Genomic DNA, 20,037 nt, shown 5'->3' on the forward strand with positions numbered 1-20,037 from the left:
TGAGGCATTGTGACGTTTTTGTGTTTATATTTAATTGGTGATTGTATGTTGGAGTGACTTGCCCACAATTTTTCTTTGTTTTGTTTGTATGTTATCTATACAGGCAGGGTACTGTGCTGTGCTCCTCTATTCACTAGTTGACAACACTTATACACTCACCACCTGTCTCCTTTCCTTTGTAAGCCTCTCATATGTCCTTGCCGAGCCTGGCAAACAGAGCCTGTTCTTAGGTCCCTGGAATCTGAATGAGAATGCTATCACTTTACAATCCAAAATGGTTGGCACCTGTAAATATTCAAAATGGCTGCGCCCTCTGGACAGCAGAAAGTCCACAGCTCAGGTTGTCTCCCTCCTTGCTGTTTCCCTTCCTAGTCATAGGTCACCAGATCAGTTGTCCCTGCAGCCCTTGGTGACTGGGACTGATCTTTAGGTCAATTCTCAAGTCCCAACACCACTTGGAAATATTCAGGCTGTTGTCTCGTCAGAGTAGCTGACAGTTCACAGCTCCGACCGTCTCTGTACTCCCTGTTTTCGTTCAGGTTTTTCCAGTAGTTGGTGCTTAATCCACTTCTGTATAGTTCCTTTCGAAGCTCAGGGTTCCAGGATTACCTTCTGTATCTCTGGCAATTAATTTTTCTTTTCTTTGTTGAAGAGGGTCTATGTTGCTTGTCTGCCTATTCCTCCATCTTACTGGAAGTGAACTGCCAACTTTTCAATTAGCAGCCAAATGCTTAACTATTGTACCACCAGGGCTCCTTGTGAAATAGGTAGTGGTCAGGATTTTATGAAAAAATCCACAGAACAGTTGGAAGAGTACTCAAGCTGTATTGATTATTATTGCTGTAGTTATTGCTGTAGGGAGCTCTGGTAGCACAGGGCCTAAGGCATTTGCCTGCTAACCAGAAGGCTAGTGGTTCAATCCACCAGCCACTCCTTGGAAGGAAGGTTGGGCAATCTATTTCTGTAGTGACACTGCCTCGGAAACCCAAGGAGGGGTTGCTATGAGTCGGATCTGACTCGACGGCAGTGAGTTTGGTTTTGAGTTGTTGTTCTTGCCCAAAATGGGTAGGATTTTGGACTTTTTAATGTTTTTCCATGACATTCTCTAATCCACATGGTTTACTTTACATGGGGTATTATTTTGTCCTCTCCCCTTTATGCCTAGGCTGGAGCCTGACATGAGGATGGCAGAGATGCTGGCCTGGCCTGGGATCTGGACCTGCTCTCCTTCTTCCGGCAGGATTCCACCCCCCATCCACAAGGCCAGTGGCCTTCCTGCCAGCACTCACCCGCAGTGATGGCAGGCTGGACAGCTCCCCATGAAGCGTGGTCAGGTTGTTGTGGCTCACAGACAAGTGTTCCTGGGCCAGGACAGAATAACAGGAGTTCAATGGGGTGGGTAGGATGACTACAAGGTCCTTGTCCCCAACCATAACCTTGTTCTATTTGGAAGGGCCTTCTGCCACACAGACCCAGTCTACCTCTGCAGTTCTACAGTCGCCCTCCCTCACAGGCCCAATCTTTTCTTGTATACCTCCTGGGTCAGCACACTCACTCCCTACCTGCCACCTCTGATCACAGCTGTCAGAATGTTCTTTCTGTGTCAGCTGCTCTCTGCATAGCCTCTGCTCATCTGGCCTAGTCTTATCCCTACAGACCCTCCCTGCCCACCTGAAGCTCCTTACCAGCTTCTGCAGGGCAGCAAGCTCCTCTGGCAGGTAGCAGAGGCCTGTGCGGTTCAGCTTCAGCCATCGCAGGCTGGTCATGGCCTTGACATTCTCAGGAAAGTAGCCACCCTGGTGTAAGGAGATGTAATTGTGGGCTGGGCTGGGAGAAGAGAGCACTCCCTTCTGGTGCTTCAGCTCCACAACCCTCTGCAGCTCCCACTGTTCAGGGGAGCCTCTGAGAACCAACAGAGCCCACACTCACCAGTTGTGTAACTCTGGACAAGTCACTTTTCCAATCTGTGCCTCAATTTCCTTACCCATCATATAGGGCTAATAATAATAATAATAATAAAATCTATATAACAAGTGTTCTGAGGATAGACTAATTATTAGAGTGGTCCCAAATGCAGCTCTCCCACTGGACTCTGAGGCCCAGGAGGGCCCTGAGAGAACAGGTTTGTTGCAGGTGACACCTTCAGCAGCCAACATAGGGCCTGGCCAGCATAAGTTTTGTGTTAGCATGGCCCACATTTCTTTGCCAGCATTCCAGGCCCGGGCTGTGCCCCCAAGGCCATCCAGGGCCCAGCTTCCCATCCCACACAAATAAATGCATTCATTCATACATTCATTCATTCTACACAAGGCTGAGGTGCTGAGTGTCCTTCAGCATTCCTGGCCCTGGGACAGGGGTGAGGGCAGTATGTGCCCTCACTGCCCATAGCTGGCATCTCCTTCCCACTATGACCACACTCCCTAGTGACTCAGAGAACACATGGAGATCCCTGGTGAGAAAGGTGAAGATGGAGACAGAAAGTAATGGGATGGCCAATTGTGCATGGAGTAGAAGGTTTGTACATGTGGGATAGATACAGGAAGAGCCTGCCTCCTTGGGCTTAGATCCTGCAGCCCAAGGCTGCCAAAATGGATCCTTCCTTGGTCCCCTCCTCTACCATTCCAACAGTAGCTCACTGAAGCCCCACTCCCGAGCGGGGAGTGGGGGTGGGGTTGGGTTTTTTGGGGAGCAGATCAGACAACCCCTCCCAGGACCTGGCACACCTCCTTGACACGTTAATCCTCACAACTTCCCTGGGGAAGCAGAGTGCTACTGTTAAGCCCCTTGTCTGGATCGGTGGCTCTAAGCAGAGAACAAGCAGAAAAGCAACCTGCCCAAGACCACAGAGGATGAGGTGGAAGTGGCGGGGACAAAGCAGCTCAGGCATGAATCAGGGCCTGACTTGGGTGTGTGACCTCAGAGGGGCGGAGGTGGGGGTGCTGAGGCGGCGGCTGGGCGGGGCCCAAACTACCGGAACGGGGCCCTAGGAGGGGCTCCCGGATAGAGTCCCCTTCTCCCTGGGATGACTCCGGGCGTGAGCGTCTCCTGCTCCCTGGTCGTCGTCCGTCCTTCCCGGCCTAGGTTTGCCCCGTCGGGCCCGCGCGGAGGCCTGAAGTCGGCCTCCCGCCGGGCGCAGAGAGCCCCACCCCAGCTGCAGGCAGGTCCGCAGCGGACAGAAAGCAAGCGCAGGCCGGCAGGCCTAGCTGTGCAGGGTACCATCCCCGCTCACCTTGAAGTCATTGCCGCTCAAGTCCACGCCTCGCACGAACGGAAGCACCCCAGTAGCTTCCATGGCGCCTCTCTCTCAGCGGCCGGCGGCGCGGCAGGCGGACGGAAGGCGGACCTAGCTGTCCCAGGCCTGCCCCGCCCCTTTAACCCGCCAGCGCCTGCCGGAAAGCCGCCCCAGGCTCTCCGCAGGAGCTATGATGGTCGGTGTCCGGGTGTAGGGGCAGGTGTCAGGGCCCTGGAGGGCCAGGTATTGTCTCCTGGGCTGCTGCAGTGACCCTAAGAGAGAGTCTAGACCCAAGCCCGGGGACGTGGCCGACTGGGTACTGAGACTTTGGCCCTCGGTATAGAGCCCTGTAAAGTGCTTTCTGAGCAAATCCACGTATAGCTTGCTGAAAACTGCAGGCGCTCAATAAGTGGCCCGTCATTAGTATTCCTGCTGACACTCAACACCCACTTCACTGATCATTTATGTGCTTAGTTGCCCCAACCCCACGCGCAATGCAAGTTCCAGAAAGGAGGCTAACATCTTGGACTATGTGGTTCACGAGGTCTAATAAGTATTTGCCAAGGGATTACAAGGGTGTTATTATGAGTCTCGTATAGCCAATTCACAGAAGAGAAAACTGAGGCCTGAGTGAAGCAATGGCCCATGTGAGGTCACACAAGGTAGGTGGCAGGGTTGAGCTCTCTCGCCACACAGTGCCAGGTGAGCTAACAAGTAATATTAATAAAGCCACTAAGGCCTGCTCCAGGGGATCCGGCCTAAGGGGATCAAATGAAAGGAGTCTGGCTGTGGCCCCAGGAGTGTTTGCCCGGCCCCGATGACCTCTCAACACTGGACGCTCCCGACACAATCACAACCGTGTCACCACCTGCCTCCAGATCGGCTGAACCGCGCGATAAAAAGTCGCAAATTCACCACCTGCTGCGGACCGGGAATACGGTTTTTCCTGCCCCTTTAAATTAGGGGTGCGTCGGCGGTGTCCCGCCCCTCCCAGGGAGAACGTCGGCAACGAGGGGGCGCGACCGGCCTGTTATTGGTTGAGCCAAGAAGTATTTTGGAACGTGATTAGAGCCCTGCGTGCTCTGATTGGGAGTACGGCCTGCTCGTCTACGTGCCCTGGAAGGGTTATGGCCTCCCAGGGTCTCGGTGTTCTGGTGCTGGGTTCTTCACGTTCCATCCCAAGCGGGCCGGGGCTCCGGGGCCTAGCGCGGCGGACGGCCCAGTCACCTAGTCGGGTGTGGCTTGTGCTTGGACACGGTTTGGGGCGTGGCCTGTGCCCGCAGCGGGGAGCGGAGAAGGGCTCCGACCAGAGTTCTGGTCCAGGTTATGTCCTTACCTTAGGCTGTTCCCCTTCCCGGGGCCTCAGTTTCCCCACGAGTCAGCAGTGCCATAACTCGACAGGCGGCGTTTCCGGCCCTCCAAGCCCCGGGCTGCGCAGAGTGGGATCCCCCTCGTGGAGTTGGAAGGCTACAGGTTGGAGCTGCGCGACTCCACCAGGGGCTGGGCAGACTCCCACTATAGATTGGTGGAAGTAATTAATGTGCTTTACAGTTTGCAGAGTGGGTTCCTGGACTTCGTGTCAACGGCTGCTGACCATGGCGGGCCTCTCCAGGCCCCGGAGTCCCCTTGTTCTATTTTTAGTCAGGATGGGCAGGTGTCGGGGCCTGAGTCATGACTGGCTTGGAGCATCAGCTGCTCTGGCATCTACTCACCCTGCGACTGAGCCCCAGGCACCTGTAGTAGGGCAGGGAGGACAGAAGTCTGTGGTGGCTGAGCTGGCTGTGACTCGGTCCTCGGCCCTGGCCTCGTCAAACTTACTATAACCCTCTTGATGGAGCCCAGGCTCCTAAATATGCCCCCTGGTCACCACTGCGTTTCAGCTCTCTTGTTAGTGGGCAGGGCCTAAGTGCAGAATTTCCCCTCCTAGAACCTGAGACCATGGTGGGCTGGGCCTCTGGAGACACCTCTGCTTGCATCTCCCACTTCCTGACCCTTGCTTCCAGGTCTCATCACTTTTCTTTCCTTGCCCTGCCTGTGCTATTTGACAACTAAGGAGACAGGCTGGGACCTTGATTGTTTTTGTTGCTTGACTTCTTTGCTCCTCCCCCTCCCCCATTGTCCCAAGCCTGAAAGGCCCAGAGAGCCCTCTATCTGGAGATACTGGGCCAGTCCTCTGAAAGCTTCACCTTTGGAGCTACCCTACTTGCTGCTTCCTGGGAGTGGGATCTTCAGCCTCAACTTGCACCTGTCCATTTACAGGCAGATATCTGCCAGCCTGGGCCATGTCACTGTCCAGGGGCTACCTTTGCAAGATTTGGGGGTTTAACTGTGACCCCCTGAGCTTCCACCCAAGGTCTGAGAGTCCCTGGGCAGTCAGTCTCAGGCTGCCTGGGACCCCCAGTCTCTGGTATCCTCTGGGCTTTGGCACACAGAGTGAACTGGAGATCAGAGGGCTGTTGTGAAGCCCTGGTTAGGAACCTTGGGATGAGGCAGCCTCAGGCTGTGGAACAGGACTGACCAGACTCTGGGGCGGGTAAGAGGCTGAAGGATTTTCTGGTATGGGTCCACATCCCCACTTCCCACTGGGTTTGTAAATGGTGGTGATGATATGACCCTCCCCAGAGATGTTTGGTAATGTCCTGGGTCTAGGTAGGTGAGTGGGTGATGGGCTTCCTCCTCTGACCTGCCTCAGGGCCTCTGTGAGCCACCTTTTCCAGAAGGCAGTTTGTTTGCAGGTTTGGGGGAGGGGCTTGGACAACTCCCTCATCTCCTCCCAAGAAACCATGCAAGTTGTCTTTCTACTGAGAAATTCCCAGAAGCCCTCCCCATGAGCTCAACCCTGGCTTAGGGGCCTATGCTCCCTGCCCCTCCTGCCCCAGATGAGCCTGGCTTCCCGCTGGAGTTACATAACCCCCTTGCTCTCCTACAGGCTGATCATGGCAGAGTTCTCCCAGAAGCAGGGAAAGCGGCATGACGACGCTGTGCTGGGCAGTGCTGTGGACTTCCTGTTGGCCAATGCCCGCCTAGTGCTGGGCATGGGCGCAGCTGCTGTGCTGGGTATTGCCACCCTGGCTGTGAAGCGGGTAAGGCTGGTAGGGTTACCTGTGGGCCTACAGAGGAAGACACATGGCTGGGCAGGGTCTCAGCTCCTCATCCCCCACCCCCAAGATGACCTGGCTTACTGTGCCACTAGGCTTTGTTTCGCCGTAAACTCCATGTAGCCCAGGCCTCAGATGCTCTGATCTGTGTCACTCTGCTTGTAGCTCATTGACAAAGCCACCAGCCCACGGGATGAAGAAGACGATGCCAAGGGTGACGCCACGTGCATGGAGGATGGCTGGAAAGAGATGAGCCTGCTCAAGGCCACGCCACGCCCACAGCCACAGCCCCTGCCTGCTGTCCTCAGTCAGCATTTGTCTACCCTGGCCCCCTTGGCCACTGCCCCAGGTAAGTGACACACCTCTGGTGGCCATATCTGGGAGACTCAATATAAACAAGTTCCTTGAGTTCAGTCCAAACTCCACCATTGGCTCCTGTGTGACCCCAGACAGGGCATTGCCCCTCTAATGTGGAAGGGAGTTATATTTCTCCTTCTACCTCTTAGTACTGGAGTGAGGGAGTGAAGTGGCAGCATTATGGTAGGGTTTTGAGAACCTGGGGGAAGCCTCAGATGGGGAAACTGAGGTCTAGAGAGGGTAGGACCTGTCCGGGGATGAAGCCAAAACCCACATCCCCCAATTCTGCAGGAAAATGTCTTAACTGTAGGGCAAGGGTGGTTGGAGTTGGGGACGATGAGAACTTGTCATCACTAGCTGTGAGGCCCTTGCTGTGATCCCCACTTTACAGGTAAGCAAAACAAGGCCCAAGGTGTCATGTAGCTAGTGACTGGGTGGAGGCCCTTTAACATGCTGCATCTGACCTATAGTGGGTATGCTAACATATTTCCCTGACCCCTTTGCTTTGCAGAGGGGCCTGGAGAGGCTGATCCTTGTATGTTACCTCAACATGGCTCTCCAGTAGAGTTGTGCCTGACCTTCCAGGAGAAGCTGCTGGCATTTGAGCGGGACCACGTGTCTGTCCCAGCAGTTGATGTGACTGTGGCCCAGCAGCTGGCCCGTGACATCAGCCTCGAACTTCAGGCCTTCCTGCGAAGCAAGTTCCCAGAACTGCCCTTTGGGGTCCTTGAGCCTGGTGGGCCGCTCTTTGATGGGTTACACGCTGGTGCTGCTGACCCTGTGCGTCTCCTTGTGCCACTACGACTGGAGCCGGACCTGTGGGGCTTGGTGCCAGGGGCCGACACTGTGGCCAGAGACACTCGTTGCTGGGCTGTGCGCCGGACCCAACTGGAGTTCTGTCCCCGTGGGAGCAGCCCCTGGGACCGCTTCCTGGTGGGTGGCTACCTGTGTGCCCAGCTTCTACTGGAGTTGCTCCGCAAGGCACTTACCACCTCTGTCAACTGGCCAGCCATTGGCAGCCTTCTTGGGTGCCTGGTCCGACCCAGCGTGACCTCTGAGCTGCTGCTGCTTGAGGTACAGCAGGAACATTTGGAGCTCACCATTGCCGTGCTTCCTGCCATGGCTGGTGCTGGTGTCAATGACCATGTCCTCCTGGCCTGGCCTCTGGAGGGGCTGGCCGGGAAGCTTTGGCTGCAGGACTTCTACCAGGCTGAGGCCAACAGGCTACGGGCCCTGGATGACCAAGACGCTGGCACCCGTCAGCGACTTCTGCGACTGCTGTGTGTTATCTGCCACCGTCACCCAGCTCTGGGGCAGCTGAGCCGGGGTCACCTCACTCAAGTGGTTCTGCACCTGGGGGAGCAAGAGGTGGACTGGGCTGAGGAGGCGCTGGGGTCACGCTTCCTGCAGGCCCTGGAGGAGCTCATCAGTGGCCTGGAGCAGGCCAGCCTGCTATGCCACTTCAACCCCAGTGTGAACCTCTTTGGCACCTTCCGTGAGGAGGAGATTGATGGCATTGGTTATGTGTTGTATAGTGGCCTGCAGGCCCCTGAGTTACTGCTCTGAGGAATGGTGTGACTGGCACGGGTTCTGATGCTGGTGAGTCGTACAGAGAGCACTTTTCTCTTGCTTTCAGCTAGAAAAAGAGGAAACATTTCCTGAGCACATGGAGGTAGTAGGTGCTTAGCTGCCTGGACCCACCCAGAGTGTTTGGGGTGCTGGTACCTGTGCTTGCCCAGGCTCACCCCAGCTGCCCTTGGGCTCAGTGTGTCATCACCAGCAGTGAACCTACTGATGTAGTGTGGCCTCTGCCACCCAGCAGGGGTAGAAGGATCAGCTCCATTTTTTCTACCAACACTTGGTAGGGCTTCTGGTGCCAGTTATTGAGTGTTACTTGTTTGTTCTGTTGCCCAAGGACTATGCTTAGTGCTCCTGGGATAAAGTTTTTGGCTATTTAAAGAATGGTGTTATTCTGGTACCTAGTGCCACTCTGACAAGAATATACCACAAATGGGATGGCCTTAACAAAAAGGAGTTTATTCTCTTACAATTTGGAGGCTTTAAGTCCAAGTTCAAAGTGCCAGGCTCTAGGGGCTGTGTGAAAGCCCCTCAGCCTTGGGCTTCAGCTCTGCCTCTTGCTCCTGGCACACTGAAGCTAGAGGCATCTCTTCACTCAGGCAGCTACTGGCTGCTGAGGCTGACAACCCAAGGTTGACAAGTAAAAAGGCACACTCCCGATGTTACCAAACCATGTGGCAGGCTATTAATTTAAGTCCATTTTAAGTCCCAAGGTCAGCAAAGCATGGCAGACTACTGAGCAACGACACGGCTACATCCATAAGCTACACTATCCCCAAGGCTTCTCCTTATGTACAGGCAGGCCACATCCCAAAGGCAGCTACTTAGCTGCTTGTGGTAGATCCCACCCTGGAGTTAATTGCCAGTCTCATCATGGAGAATAACTACCACCAGGTGCCCAGCCACTCAACCAGGCCCAGCCCAGTTGACACACAAACATAACTACCACAGGTGTTTTCCACAGGTGTGTATGTGTGTGTGTGGTGGTCTTTTGAGCTCTGTGCTCCAGCTCTGTATGCCTTTTCCCCCAACTAGGCACCCTATCTCCTTGGGCAGCAGAGTTCCCTGGAGAGCCTCTTCCTTGAAAGGCTGATAGAATTGTTACTGGTCACCTCACCCTGAGCTAAAGAGACTCCACTGTAGTGCTGCTACTCCACCTGCCCGGAGGGGAGAGGCCAGGTGTGTAGAACTGGCCTACTCGCATGCCACAGTGAATTACTCTCAGCTGATGTCTGGTTTGACTTGGGTGTCTGCTGTCTTGGAGCCTGGTGGGGGTTGTGTGGGGGAGGGTTTGCTACATGAGAAAGAGTCCACCTTCCTGCTTAGGTGACTCCATGTCTCTGATGCCCTTCCTGCTGAAACAAAGCAGTATCTCAAAGAACAAGAATAAAAGGACACAATCCTTGCATACATGTGAGTCGTGGTGGGGAGGAGCAGGTGGCATCATCATACATGGCTGTATGGTGTTTTCTGAAAGTCCTATGGCTCAGCCTGGCAGCCTGACCAGGGTTTGGGGTCAGCAAGGATGTGGTAGGGTTTTACTAGAAAAGTAGGTGGAATGTTTTTGGAATGAGAATACTAGAAGATTCCTCCTGATGTGATAGCTTGCCTTAGTAGGATGACATCCTGGGTCCTTGGTGTGGCTACCAGCTTTCTGGGACAGGGAGCTGCTCCCAAGTCTTCCAGCCACTTGTGTTCAACTCTCAGGAGAAGGGTATTTCTCTACTTCTTTACCTCTGCTTGCACAGATGGGAAAAGCAGGTGTGAAGCAAGTACATGACAAGTTCACTTCCTCCAACACCACAGATGACTAAGGAGGTCTGTCATGGCTGCAGCTCCCTGCAGCCAAAAGAAACCAAACTCAACTGCCATCAAGTCAGATCCAACTCATAGTGATCCCTCCTTGGGTTTCTGAGGCAGTATCACTATGGAAATAGATTGCTCAACCTTCCTTCTGAGGAGTAGCTGGTGGGTTTGAACTGCCAGCCTACTGGTTAGCAGTCAAATGCCTATGTGCTATGCCACAGAGCTCCCCTACGGAGCCCCAGGGTGGACCTAAAACCATGTGTCCTTGTGGTGTGGCCACCACAGCTGTGTCATTTACATTCCTGCTTCTCTTTTCCTCTCCATCCACTTTATTAAGTCACTTCCTTCTCCCTTTGACAGCCTGCAGGACAAGCAGAGAAAGGGGAGCAGGCTCGCAGTCTTCACTCACTAAGGGGCTGTCATTCTTCTGGGAGGTGTGGCTTCACTGGGAAGCAGTATGTGTGCTGCCATTGGAGGCATTGAGACAGGCTGACTTGGAGGCAGAGGATCAAAGGGGCAGAGACTGCAGGCACCACTGATGCCACAGTTCAGGAAGAGCACTTGGCCTTGACCTGCAGAGTGCTCTAAGTGGCTTTAATGGTAGTAGAGGGTTGGCTAGAACCTGTAGTGTTCTCATCAATACAAATGGGATCTCCAGCTTACTTTGCAGGGTTTGGGAATGAAGTGCTGGTTGGCGGTGCTCACCACTGCCGATGGCAGAGGGTCTGTGCCTTGCTGCTCCCTCGCTTAACCAGGTTCATTGTGAGTCCTGAGAACTGCCAGACCTATGGCCCACCAAGGGTTAGGATGGGTCCAGTAGCGATGCCAGTCTGAGCTCTGGTAAAGGGTGGGACACTCAGAGCCCACCGGAGACAGTCTTCTGCAGAGCCTCCTTGCTTTGGGAAGCTCTGAATTCCCCCACATGCCATAGTTTCAATAAGGTAAGAACTGGGATAGAAAAATTAATGGGTTTTAGTTTTCTTCTGCATATAGTTTTCTCAGTTTTGTAAACTCAGTGCCTGTTTCGTATTAACCTTATTGAATCCATGCCAGTGAAGGCTGTGTTAGGCCCAGATTAAAAGGGAGAAAAAAGATGTTTGTGTTTGTGTCACCTACCCAAGGCGAACCTCCACAACTTTTGTTTCTCACCAGAGCAGAACTAAAACGACCATTTGGGCAGGACTTTCTCTTTGGCAGGGCTGGCCCAGGCCCAGGCTTTGCTAGCTGTGTGATAAGCCAGTGCTGAGTTCACTCACTGTCCTTTATCATCAGGATGATGCCAGTCCATCTGCCTGGCCCAAACCAATGATGGTTTTGGCCTAGGACCTAAATACCTTAGTATTAGTGCCTTCAGTTGTGGTGGCAAAAACAGGTACTCCAGCTCTTTTTTGTAAGCTTACCAAGTGAACCAAGGACAGTTCTGATGACTTGTGGTAAAGCAGTGATTCTACCTGCTCAGGATTAAAGGACTGGCCACTGCAAAACACAAAAGTATTGCACATTGGGAAAAGAGAAATTTAAAATGTCACCACAGATCCTCTAACCCAACTAAGAATCAATCTCACCATACCATATCCTTTTTGTAACTTAGTTTATAGGCACTTTCTCTTCAGGAGTACTTAAATAAAAAGCCAGTTCCATCAAGTCAACTCTTATGGTGACCCCATGTGTGTCAGAGTAGAACTGTGCTCCATGGGGTTTTCAGTGGCTGATTTTTCCAAAGTACATCTCTAGGCCTTTCTTCCAACCACCTCTGTGTGGACTTGAACCACCAACCTTTCAGTTAGTAGCTTAGTGTGTTGGCCACTTGCAGTACCCAGGGACTCTCAGGAATACTTAAAAGCTGCAAAATAGTCTATTAAGTGGATGTATCTTTTATTTCCCTAAGGTAATCAGTTAAGTTGCATTTCAATTTTTGCTGTTATTTTAAAAATTGTAAAGGACTCTAAAGAAAGTCTCTGTGCACATGAGCTTTCTCATTAGGAGAGATTCCTGGAAGTGGGATTATGGGCCAAAGCTTCCAGACATTGTTAAGATCTCGAAGGATCTTGCCAAATTGCATTCTAACAGGACTTCTTTAGTTGGCGTGTTAAAAACCAAAGCTCCATAAGTACTGGCTGGAAATAGAACAAAACATTAAGAGGTTGGGGTTGGCACACGTAAACACTCCAGCTTTGTGTGTGTATGTGTGTGTGTGATGTGGGTGAAAGTTTACAGAGCACATTAATTTTCCATTCAACAGTTCATACACATTTTATTTCATGACACTGACTGCAATCCCCATAATGAAACAGCTCTCTTCTCACTTCTTCCCTGTGATTATCTTTGCCTCGTGCCCTTTTCTGTGGATTTCTGCCCTCTGAGCTCTCTCCCTGTGCAAATACTGCCCTTCTGATCTCCCATGGTTGATTGTTCTAAGGCATGTACCTACCTACCTGGTGTAAATGTTCACCTTATATATCTATGTTGTTAGGGTGGAAGCCAGGGTAGTGAGTTCAATTCCAGGCCTGAAGGGTGAATAGGAGCCATAGTCTCAAGGGTTTCACCAGTCTCAGACCAGTAAATCTGGTCCTTTTTATAATTGAGTTTTGTTCCACATTTTTTCCCACTCTATCTAGGATCTCCTGCACTGATCCCTTTTCAAGTGGTTGACAGTGGTAGCTGGGCACCATCAAGTTCTTCTGGTCTCAGCATCATATAGGCTGAGGTACACATGGTCCAGTAATCCCTTATATTATTTCCATCCATCTTTGGTTTTCTTCATTTGTCTTTGCTCTGGATGAAGAGAGAACAATTGTTGCATCTTAGATGGCTGCTTGCAAGCTTTAAAGACCCCAGTCTATTCACCAAAATAGGACAGAACAATGCTTTTGTGTAGTATGTTATGCCAATTGAGCTTTATGTCCCCTGCAACTGTGGTCCCAAGCCAGTGGGCCCAAACTCCCTCAAGGTGTTTGGCTGTGGCTAATAAGTTATCATAACTTTGCTCCATTAGCTCTATTATATATATGGACATTTCTTACAGCCCATACAAATACATATGTAGAAATATATTGTCTGCCGTATTTCTATGTATACATTTGTATGTGCTATAAGAACATCATATATGTTATAGAGCTAACAAGGAGCAAAGTTATGATATAACTTCTCAGCCACAGCCAAGTACACTAAGGGAGCAAATAGTTGGACCTGTGGGCTTGGTACCATGGTTGCAAGGGACATCAAGCTCAAGTGGCATAATATACTACACAAAAACATTGTTCTATGCCCTGCTTTGTTGAGGGAAGCTCTGGTGGCGTAGTGCCTAAGGCACTCGACTGCTAACCAGAAGGTTGGCGGTTCAAACTCACCAGCCACTCCTCAGAAGGAAGGTTGGGCAATCTACTTTTGTAGTGATATCACCTTGGAAACCCAAGGAGGGATGCTATGAGTTGGAGAGGACTCAATAGCACATAACAACACTTTGAGTAGCAGTTGGGGGTCTTAGAAGCTTGCAAGTGGCCATCTAGATGCAACAATGGGTCTTTCCTCATCTAGAGCAGAGAAGAATGAAGAAAACCAGACACATGGAAACAGTTTGTCCAAGGGACTGGTGGACTGTGAGAACCTCAGCCTATAAAACAAAACAACTAGATGGTGCTCGGCTACCACTGTCACCCACTCAGAAAAGGATCAGTGCAGCAATCCTGCATAGAGTGGGAGAACAAGGTAGAACAAAACTGAAAATCATCAAAAAAACCAAACAAACAAAACCAACAGGTTTACTGGTCTAATAGAGCCTGGTGAGACCCCCGATACTATGGCCCCTAGTTACCCTTCCGGTCTGGAATTGAACTCACCAAATAGCCAGGCATATAGGGTGAACATTTACATCAGGTAGATACACTTCTTAGTGGGATCAATCATGACAGAAAAGAAGGGCAGTATTTGCACAGGAAGATAGCTCAGGAAACAGGAATGCATAGGAAAGAATCACACAGGGAAGAACTAACTACAGGGAGGAAGTGGGAAGAGAGCTGTTACATTGTGAAGAATTGCAGTCTATGTCATGAAACAAAATGTGTATGAACTGCTGTATGGAAAATGAATTTGCCCTGTAAACGTTCACCCAAATCAATAAAAATTTCAAAAAAATATATTGTCTGCCAAACTTATACATGGTCATGGGTATATTCCCTTTTGCCTAGACCTACCTAATCATTTAGCTTGTCTACCTATGGATTGACAGTGGCTGCAACAATGGGCTCAGATATAGCAAGGATTGTGAGGCTGGCATAGGACTGGGCAGTTTTGGTCTGTTGTACATAGGGGCATTATGAGTCAGAGCTGACTTGATGGCACCCAACACTGCCAACTGTGTATCCACCTATAGATTAATGTTTATTACTTGAAAATGCAGTATTGTGTATCTAGAAGTGTCCATCTTTGTTGTACCTCTTGTCACCTGTGTCTTCCTTTTCCTTAGTGTTATTGTGTTGGTCACTCACCTTTGGTATATTGCCTTTCCCTTCACCCAAATCAATACTTGTCTCTTACCTATCAAGAAATTTTACCTCACCACTGCTCTCCTCCCTTGTAACCCAGTTTCCTTCCATATGTAAACCTTTCCTTGACTTTCTACAATAGTGGGCTAATACAGTATTTTTCCTTATGTGATTGACTTCACTCAGCATAATGTCCTCTAAATTCCTCCACATTATGAGGTGTTTTGCAGGTTCTTCATTATTCTTTAGTGCTGCATAGTAGTCCATTGTATGCTTGTACCATAGTTTGGTTATTCATTCCCGTTGATGGACACTTGTTTCCATCTTTGCCACTATGAATGGTGCTGTGATGAACATGGGTGTGCATCTATCTATTCATGTCCTGGCTCTAACTTCTTTAGGATATATGCCTAGTAATACCCCCTACCAGCCTTTACTACCACATATCCGTACTTTCCAAAATTTTTTCATAATGGAAAAATGAAAGTTGATTTATATTCCCATCAGTGACACCTGCGTCTGTGACATCACCATATCTGACTGAGCTGTACTAAGGAAACACAAAATCCTATCAATGTCAGGCCCAGGAGTCATCAGGTATGGAGATCTTGATGGGGCAGAAACTACCCTGGGAAGAAGCACAACTGCCTCCTAAGCTAATTTCCAGGTGCCACCCAAAGAGAACACTCCTGACTCAGAGCTCCACAGTCCTCATTTCACCCCTGGCTCTTCTGACTTCATTCTGGATGTCTCAGTTGTGGCTAAAAATAGATTCTTCTTCCAAGACAAAAGGTCAGCCAACTGGAAGCACTGGGTGTTGTCTCCAAGCTTGTCAGGGCTCCGGAATGGACAAAAGGAGTGGCTTGAAGGGGGATGGCCTGGGAGTCAGGCTTGGGCCCAGTTCACTAAGTAGCCTGTAACCCTGGGCCATGGGTCTCACTCCTCTACCTTTCAATCTTATATATTTCTTTTCTTTTTTAAAAATAAATGCATCTCTACCTTTCAATCTTGTATTATTATTTTTTTTAATGAATACAATTTTTCATCAGGAAGATATCAAACCAAAAAACCAAACTCACTGCCACTGAGTTGATTCCAACTCACAGCAACCCCCATTGGGTTTCTGAGGTGGTAAACCTTTACAGAAGTAGAGTGCTTGGTCTTCCTTCCACGGAATGGCTGGTGGGTTTGAACCACCAACCTTCTGGTTAGCAGCCAAATACCTTAGGCACTGCACCCCCAGAGCTCCTAATCAACAAGATATATACTCTTAAAAAACCCCAGTACCGTTACAGACTAGTTGCACTTCATCAAGGAAGCTAAGGTTGTGGTGGACAAAACCCAAGTGTATTCCAAAGACAAACACAGAAGACTCCAGGAAGCCGGTTTTGGATTGCCTCTGCCCCACTTGCTACCTTCCTGAAAACCCATCAAAGCCCATTGGCTGGGTGGGTTCAGAGCTGCGGGCAGGTGGGCCTCACAAGCTCAGCTCACTCCCTGCAGACGCACATCTGTGGATTTCACCTTGAACTGTTCCAGGCTTAGAAACCTATGGTCTGAAGGAGTGGAGCAATCTGTCTAAGGCCTGCCCACCAAAGGTGAAAGGTAAACCTCCACCACCTTTATGTTGTAGTGCAGGAAACCTGGATGCTGTATACAATACAGGTCTTGGCTGCAGCAGGGTCTGGAGAGAAAGCAGGTGGTGAGTTCATCTTCACCACCCTTACCTCAGAGGGCAGCAGTTTCTACCCAGCGAGCCTGGTGTCTCCAGCCACGGGCACCAGCAGTGCCAGGCATTGTTGTCATTATGTGGCGCTGAGTCGCATAGCCTGGCTCAAAACGCATCAGCCATGAAGGGAGCAGGGGGGTGGGGTGGATGTATTTTTAGACTCCAGCTGCCCCAGGGACATGCATGAATCCAAGTGCAGGCCTCTCCCTTTGTTCTGTTGATTCTTTTAGATGTGGGGGAAGAGCCATGTGGGAAAGCAAGTGTCATGGAGGCTTCCTTTTCTTGAGATGGTAGGTTACCCAGCCTGCTGCATGAACCCTTGGTCTCAGCAGGGGAAATGGATGAGGCCTTTAAGAGCACTGAGGTGTAGGCACAGTCTCAGACTGGCCTTCACTTGCAGTGGAGTTGCCTGATAGGCTTTGACTCCTTGGGGAGGGTACTTAACCTCTCAGATCCTTTACAGACAAGGGGCTGTATTGGGGAAGTTGGAGGTTAAAAGCCACTGCATGTAAAATACCGGTTCCCGTGTCCCATCAGGAGCTCTGGTGGCATAGTGCCTAAAGCATTTGACTGCTAACCAGAAGGCTGGCACTTTGCACCCACCAGCCATTACTCAGAAGGAAGACTGGGCAATCTACTTCCTTAGAGATACCGCCCCAGAAACTTAAGGAGGGGTTGGTATGAGTCGGATTTGACTTGACAGCAGTGAGTGTTTCCTATTGGCAGTAGGAGGTAGGCAGGCTCTTCCTCCTCAAGCAAAAGCTGCAGAAGATGGGGTCCAACAGATGGGCCAGCCTTTCCAGTTAGCATCAGGTGAGGAAGAACCAAATCATTCCACAGAATGTTGCTAGCATGAGTGGGTCACTGAGAGAGACTTGGAAAACTCTGTGATGGTTTTATTTGTGACTTTTCGCTGCAACTGGGCTTGACTATAACCCTCCTCTCTCCAAGGAGTATGAAGTTGAAAGGAAACATCCTACTACAGGTGAGGCACCTGAGGCTCAGGGTGGTGCAGGAGGCCAGCAGAGAGCCAAGACCAGAGTCCAGGTCTGTGCTGGCCTCAAATGTCCAACCCTTTCTTTGGTACAATCTAATCCAGAAGTTCTCAGTCCTGGCACATAGAGAAATTATCTGAGGAAAGATTACGAACCTAACACTACTTCTAGTATCCAGAATATATACAGAACTATAACTCAACAACAAAGACAAGCAACCCAGTTAAACAATGGGCAAAGGATCTGAAGGCATTTTACTAAAGAAAATATTCAAATGGCCAACAAGCACATGAAAAGTTGCTTGATGTCATTAGTTATCAGGGAAGTGCAAATTAAAACCCCAAGGAGATACCACTTCATACCCCCTAGGATGGCTATAATAATGAAAAAGAAAAAAAAAAAAGTGTTGGCAAGGATGTGGGAAAAATTGGAACCCTTGTCCACTATGGATGGGAATGTAAAACAGTGTAGCCCATGTGGATGGAAAAGTATGGTGGTTCTTCAATAGGTTAAACATAGAACTACCATATGATCAGAGTCCCTAAGTGGCATTAAGTGGTTAAGTGTCCTCCTACTAGCCAAAAGGCTGTCAGTTTGAACCCACCTAGAGAGGCTTTGTAAGACCGGCCTGGAGATCTGCTTCTGAAAGGTGACAGCCCTGAAAACCCTATGCAGTAATTCTACTCTGCACACCCCATGTGTCAGAATCATCTCAATGGCAACTATCACCACCCTGTGACCCAGCAATTCCATTCCTAGGTATATACCCCAAAGAACTTGAAAACAGATGTTCAAACAAATACCTGTACATGAATGTTCGGCACTGTTTACAATAGTCAAAAGGTGGAAACAACTCAAATGTCTATCAACAGATGAATAAATAAAACACAATGTAATATATACAGAGGAGAATATTATTACAGAAAATGAAGCACTGATACAAACTACCACAAATGCAGGGCCATACCCTGCACCCACTAATTTGGATGCTCCAAGAGCAATTAGAATTTGTTAAAAATTCTCCATCTGGGACCGTAAAATGATACAATCATTGTGGAAATCAGTATGGTGATTCCTTAAAAAGTTGGAAATAGAAGTATCATTTGATCCAGCAATCCATTACTAGGTATATATCATAAAGAAGTGAGAGGCAGGACATGAGTAGATACATGCACACCTATGTTCACTGCAGGACTATTCACAATAGCAAAGAGATGGAAACTATCTAAGTACCCATCAATGGAGGAATGGATAACCTATCTATAGTACATACACACAATGGGATACTATGCAACCCTAAAGAATGATGTAGAATCTGTGCACCACCACATAACATGCATGAACTTGGAGGACATTATACTGAGTGAAATAAGTCAATCACAGGACAAATTCTGTATTAGTCTGTTATTGTAAAAAGTCAAGGAAAGGTTTATTTATGGAAGGAAACTTTGTTGGTTACTAAGGAAGGTAGGGGAGGTGAGGAAAAAAAAAGAAACTAATGATTATTAGTGGTTATTGGGGGTAAGAGAGGGAAAAGGAAAGCTTTTGTTTGTGGGGTACCGAGTCTATGCTAATGGTGGTGGAATATTTTGGAAAAGGATAGCAATAATGGTGACACAACATGAAAATTGTCTTCAATATCCTTGAGCTGTAAATGTGGAAGTTTTTAGGTTGATAAATGTTTGTTTTTTCACCACAATAAAAGTATGGAAAAATAAATCTTCACCTTGATGCCTAGCTAGGGTTACCAGCTACTGGCCTAAGACCTGAGAACAGTTCCGTTTCTTCACCAACAGTGTGACTCTGGGCTACATACACACCCACTTCCTCTTGTCTTCTAAACTACCAAATAAGGCCTGTATGGTCAAGTTTTATTCAGAGTTTTTGTGAAAGCACTGTAAGATATGACTCAACCTCTGCAAAGTGTACAGGAGGAAAGGTAATATTCTCAATCTTGCCCCACGTATCTTCTCTGTTGAGGGACAAGTGGTTTAGGAGGGAGGGAGGAAGCTTACCACAAGGATAGACAGTGGGCCCTGTCAGCAGCCCAGAGAGAGGGCAGGAACTCTCTCCAGCAGCAATGGCTGGTGTTTGGACCCATGGCTCATGCAAACATTCCTAGATATCGCACCAATACCCATCAGGGCTACCAGAATTCTTTATTCAGGTACTTGAACTGTGGGGTGCTCTGGCTGCAGCAGCCTCTAGGTGGAGGGAATAATGTTTCCTCTGTACATACTCCAGACCACCAGCCACATCCCTGCATCACACAGCCCTTTCTGAGATCACTGGGAAGAAGCTGCATCCAGGTGGTGGGAAAGGACGGCTAGGTCGCCCAGAGCCTATACAGGGAACACAAGGGCAGATGCCCATATGGAGGATGCCCTGAGCTGCATTTTCCATAGGCTTCTGCCTCTGCTCTCCTTCCTTAGCAGGGGAAGCTGCAGCTTGGTGCACCCTTCCCACCTGTAGCTGCCAGTCTCTCCCCTTTGTGCTAAACCAGCAGTCTTAGGGCCACATGGCAGCAGCTCTATGACTTCTCAGCACGGACAAAGGTCTTCCTGAGTCTGGGCAGAAGGCCACTGTCCAGTAGAGGCAGACTTCTCAGGAGTGGACCCTGTACTCCCAGACCAGGGGGGCCAGGCTCCCAAAGCCAAGGTGTTCCTCCAATTTCTGGGACGTGGTCCCTGATCCTAGTCAGACAACTCAGACATAAGGGACAGGGCAGATGAAGCGGCCTTCTCTACTGATCTTGCCC

The 20,037-nt window shown here is 49.7% G+C and overlaps 2 protein-coding genes across 2 annotated transcripts in view; one reads left to right on the forward strand and one right to left on the reverse strand.

Moving 5' to 3' along the window:
• FLII (FLII actin remodeling protein) overlaps positions 1-3,292 on the reverse strand; it is a 17,645-nt gene extending 14,353 nt beyond the window's left edge. The window contains exons 1-3 of the mRNA XM_007941494.2: positions 3,230-3,292; positions 1,686-1,796; positions 1,290-1,361 (exon numbers count right to left, since the gene is read on the reverse strand). Of these exons, the coding sequence (XP_007939685.1) occupies positions 1,290-1,361; positions 1,686-1,796; positions 3,230-3,292 (246 nt within the window). The remainder of the gene's footprint in view (positions 1-1,289; positions 1,362-1,685; positions 1,797-3,229) is intronic.
• Positions 3,293-6,165: 2,873 nt separating this feature from the next.
• Positions 6,166-8,253, forward strand: MIEF2 (mitochondrial elongation factor 2). The gene is made up of 3 exons (XM_007941460.2): positions 6,166-6,315; positions 6,496-6,679; positions 7,199-8,253. Exons 1-3 carry the CDS (start codon positions 6,169-6,171, stop codon positions 8,251-8,253), a joined length of 1,386 nt encoding a protein of 461 aa, XP_007939651.1. The 5' UTR covers positions 6,166-6,168.
• The last annotated feature ends 11,784 nt before the right edge of the window (positions 8,254-20,037 follow it).

Source organism: Orycteropus afer, unplaced genomic scaffold (assembly GCF_000298275.1).
Source record: "Orycteropus afer afer isolate SDZICR_OR568_19922 unplaced genomic scaffold, OryAfe1.0 scaffold00080, whole genome shotgun sequence".
Lineage (NCBI taxonomy): Eukaryota > Metazoa > Chordata > Mammalia > Tubulidentata > Orycteropodidae > Orycteropus > Orycteropus afer.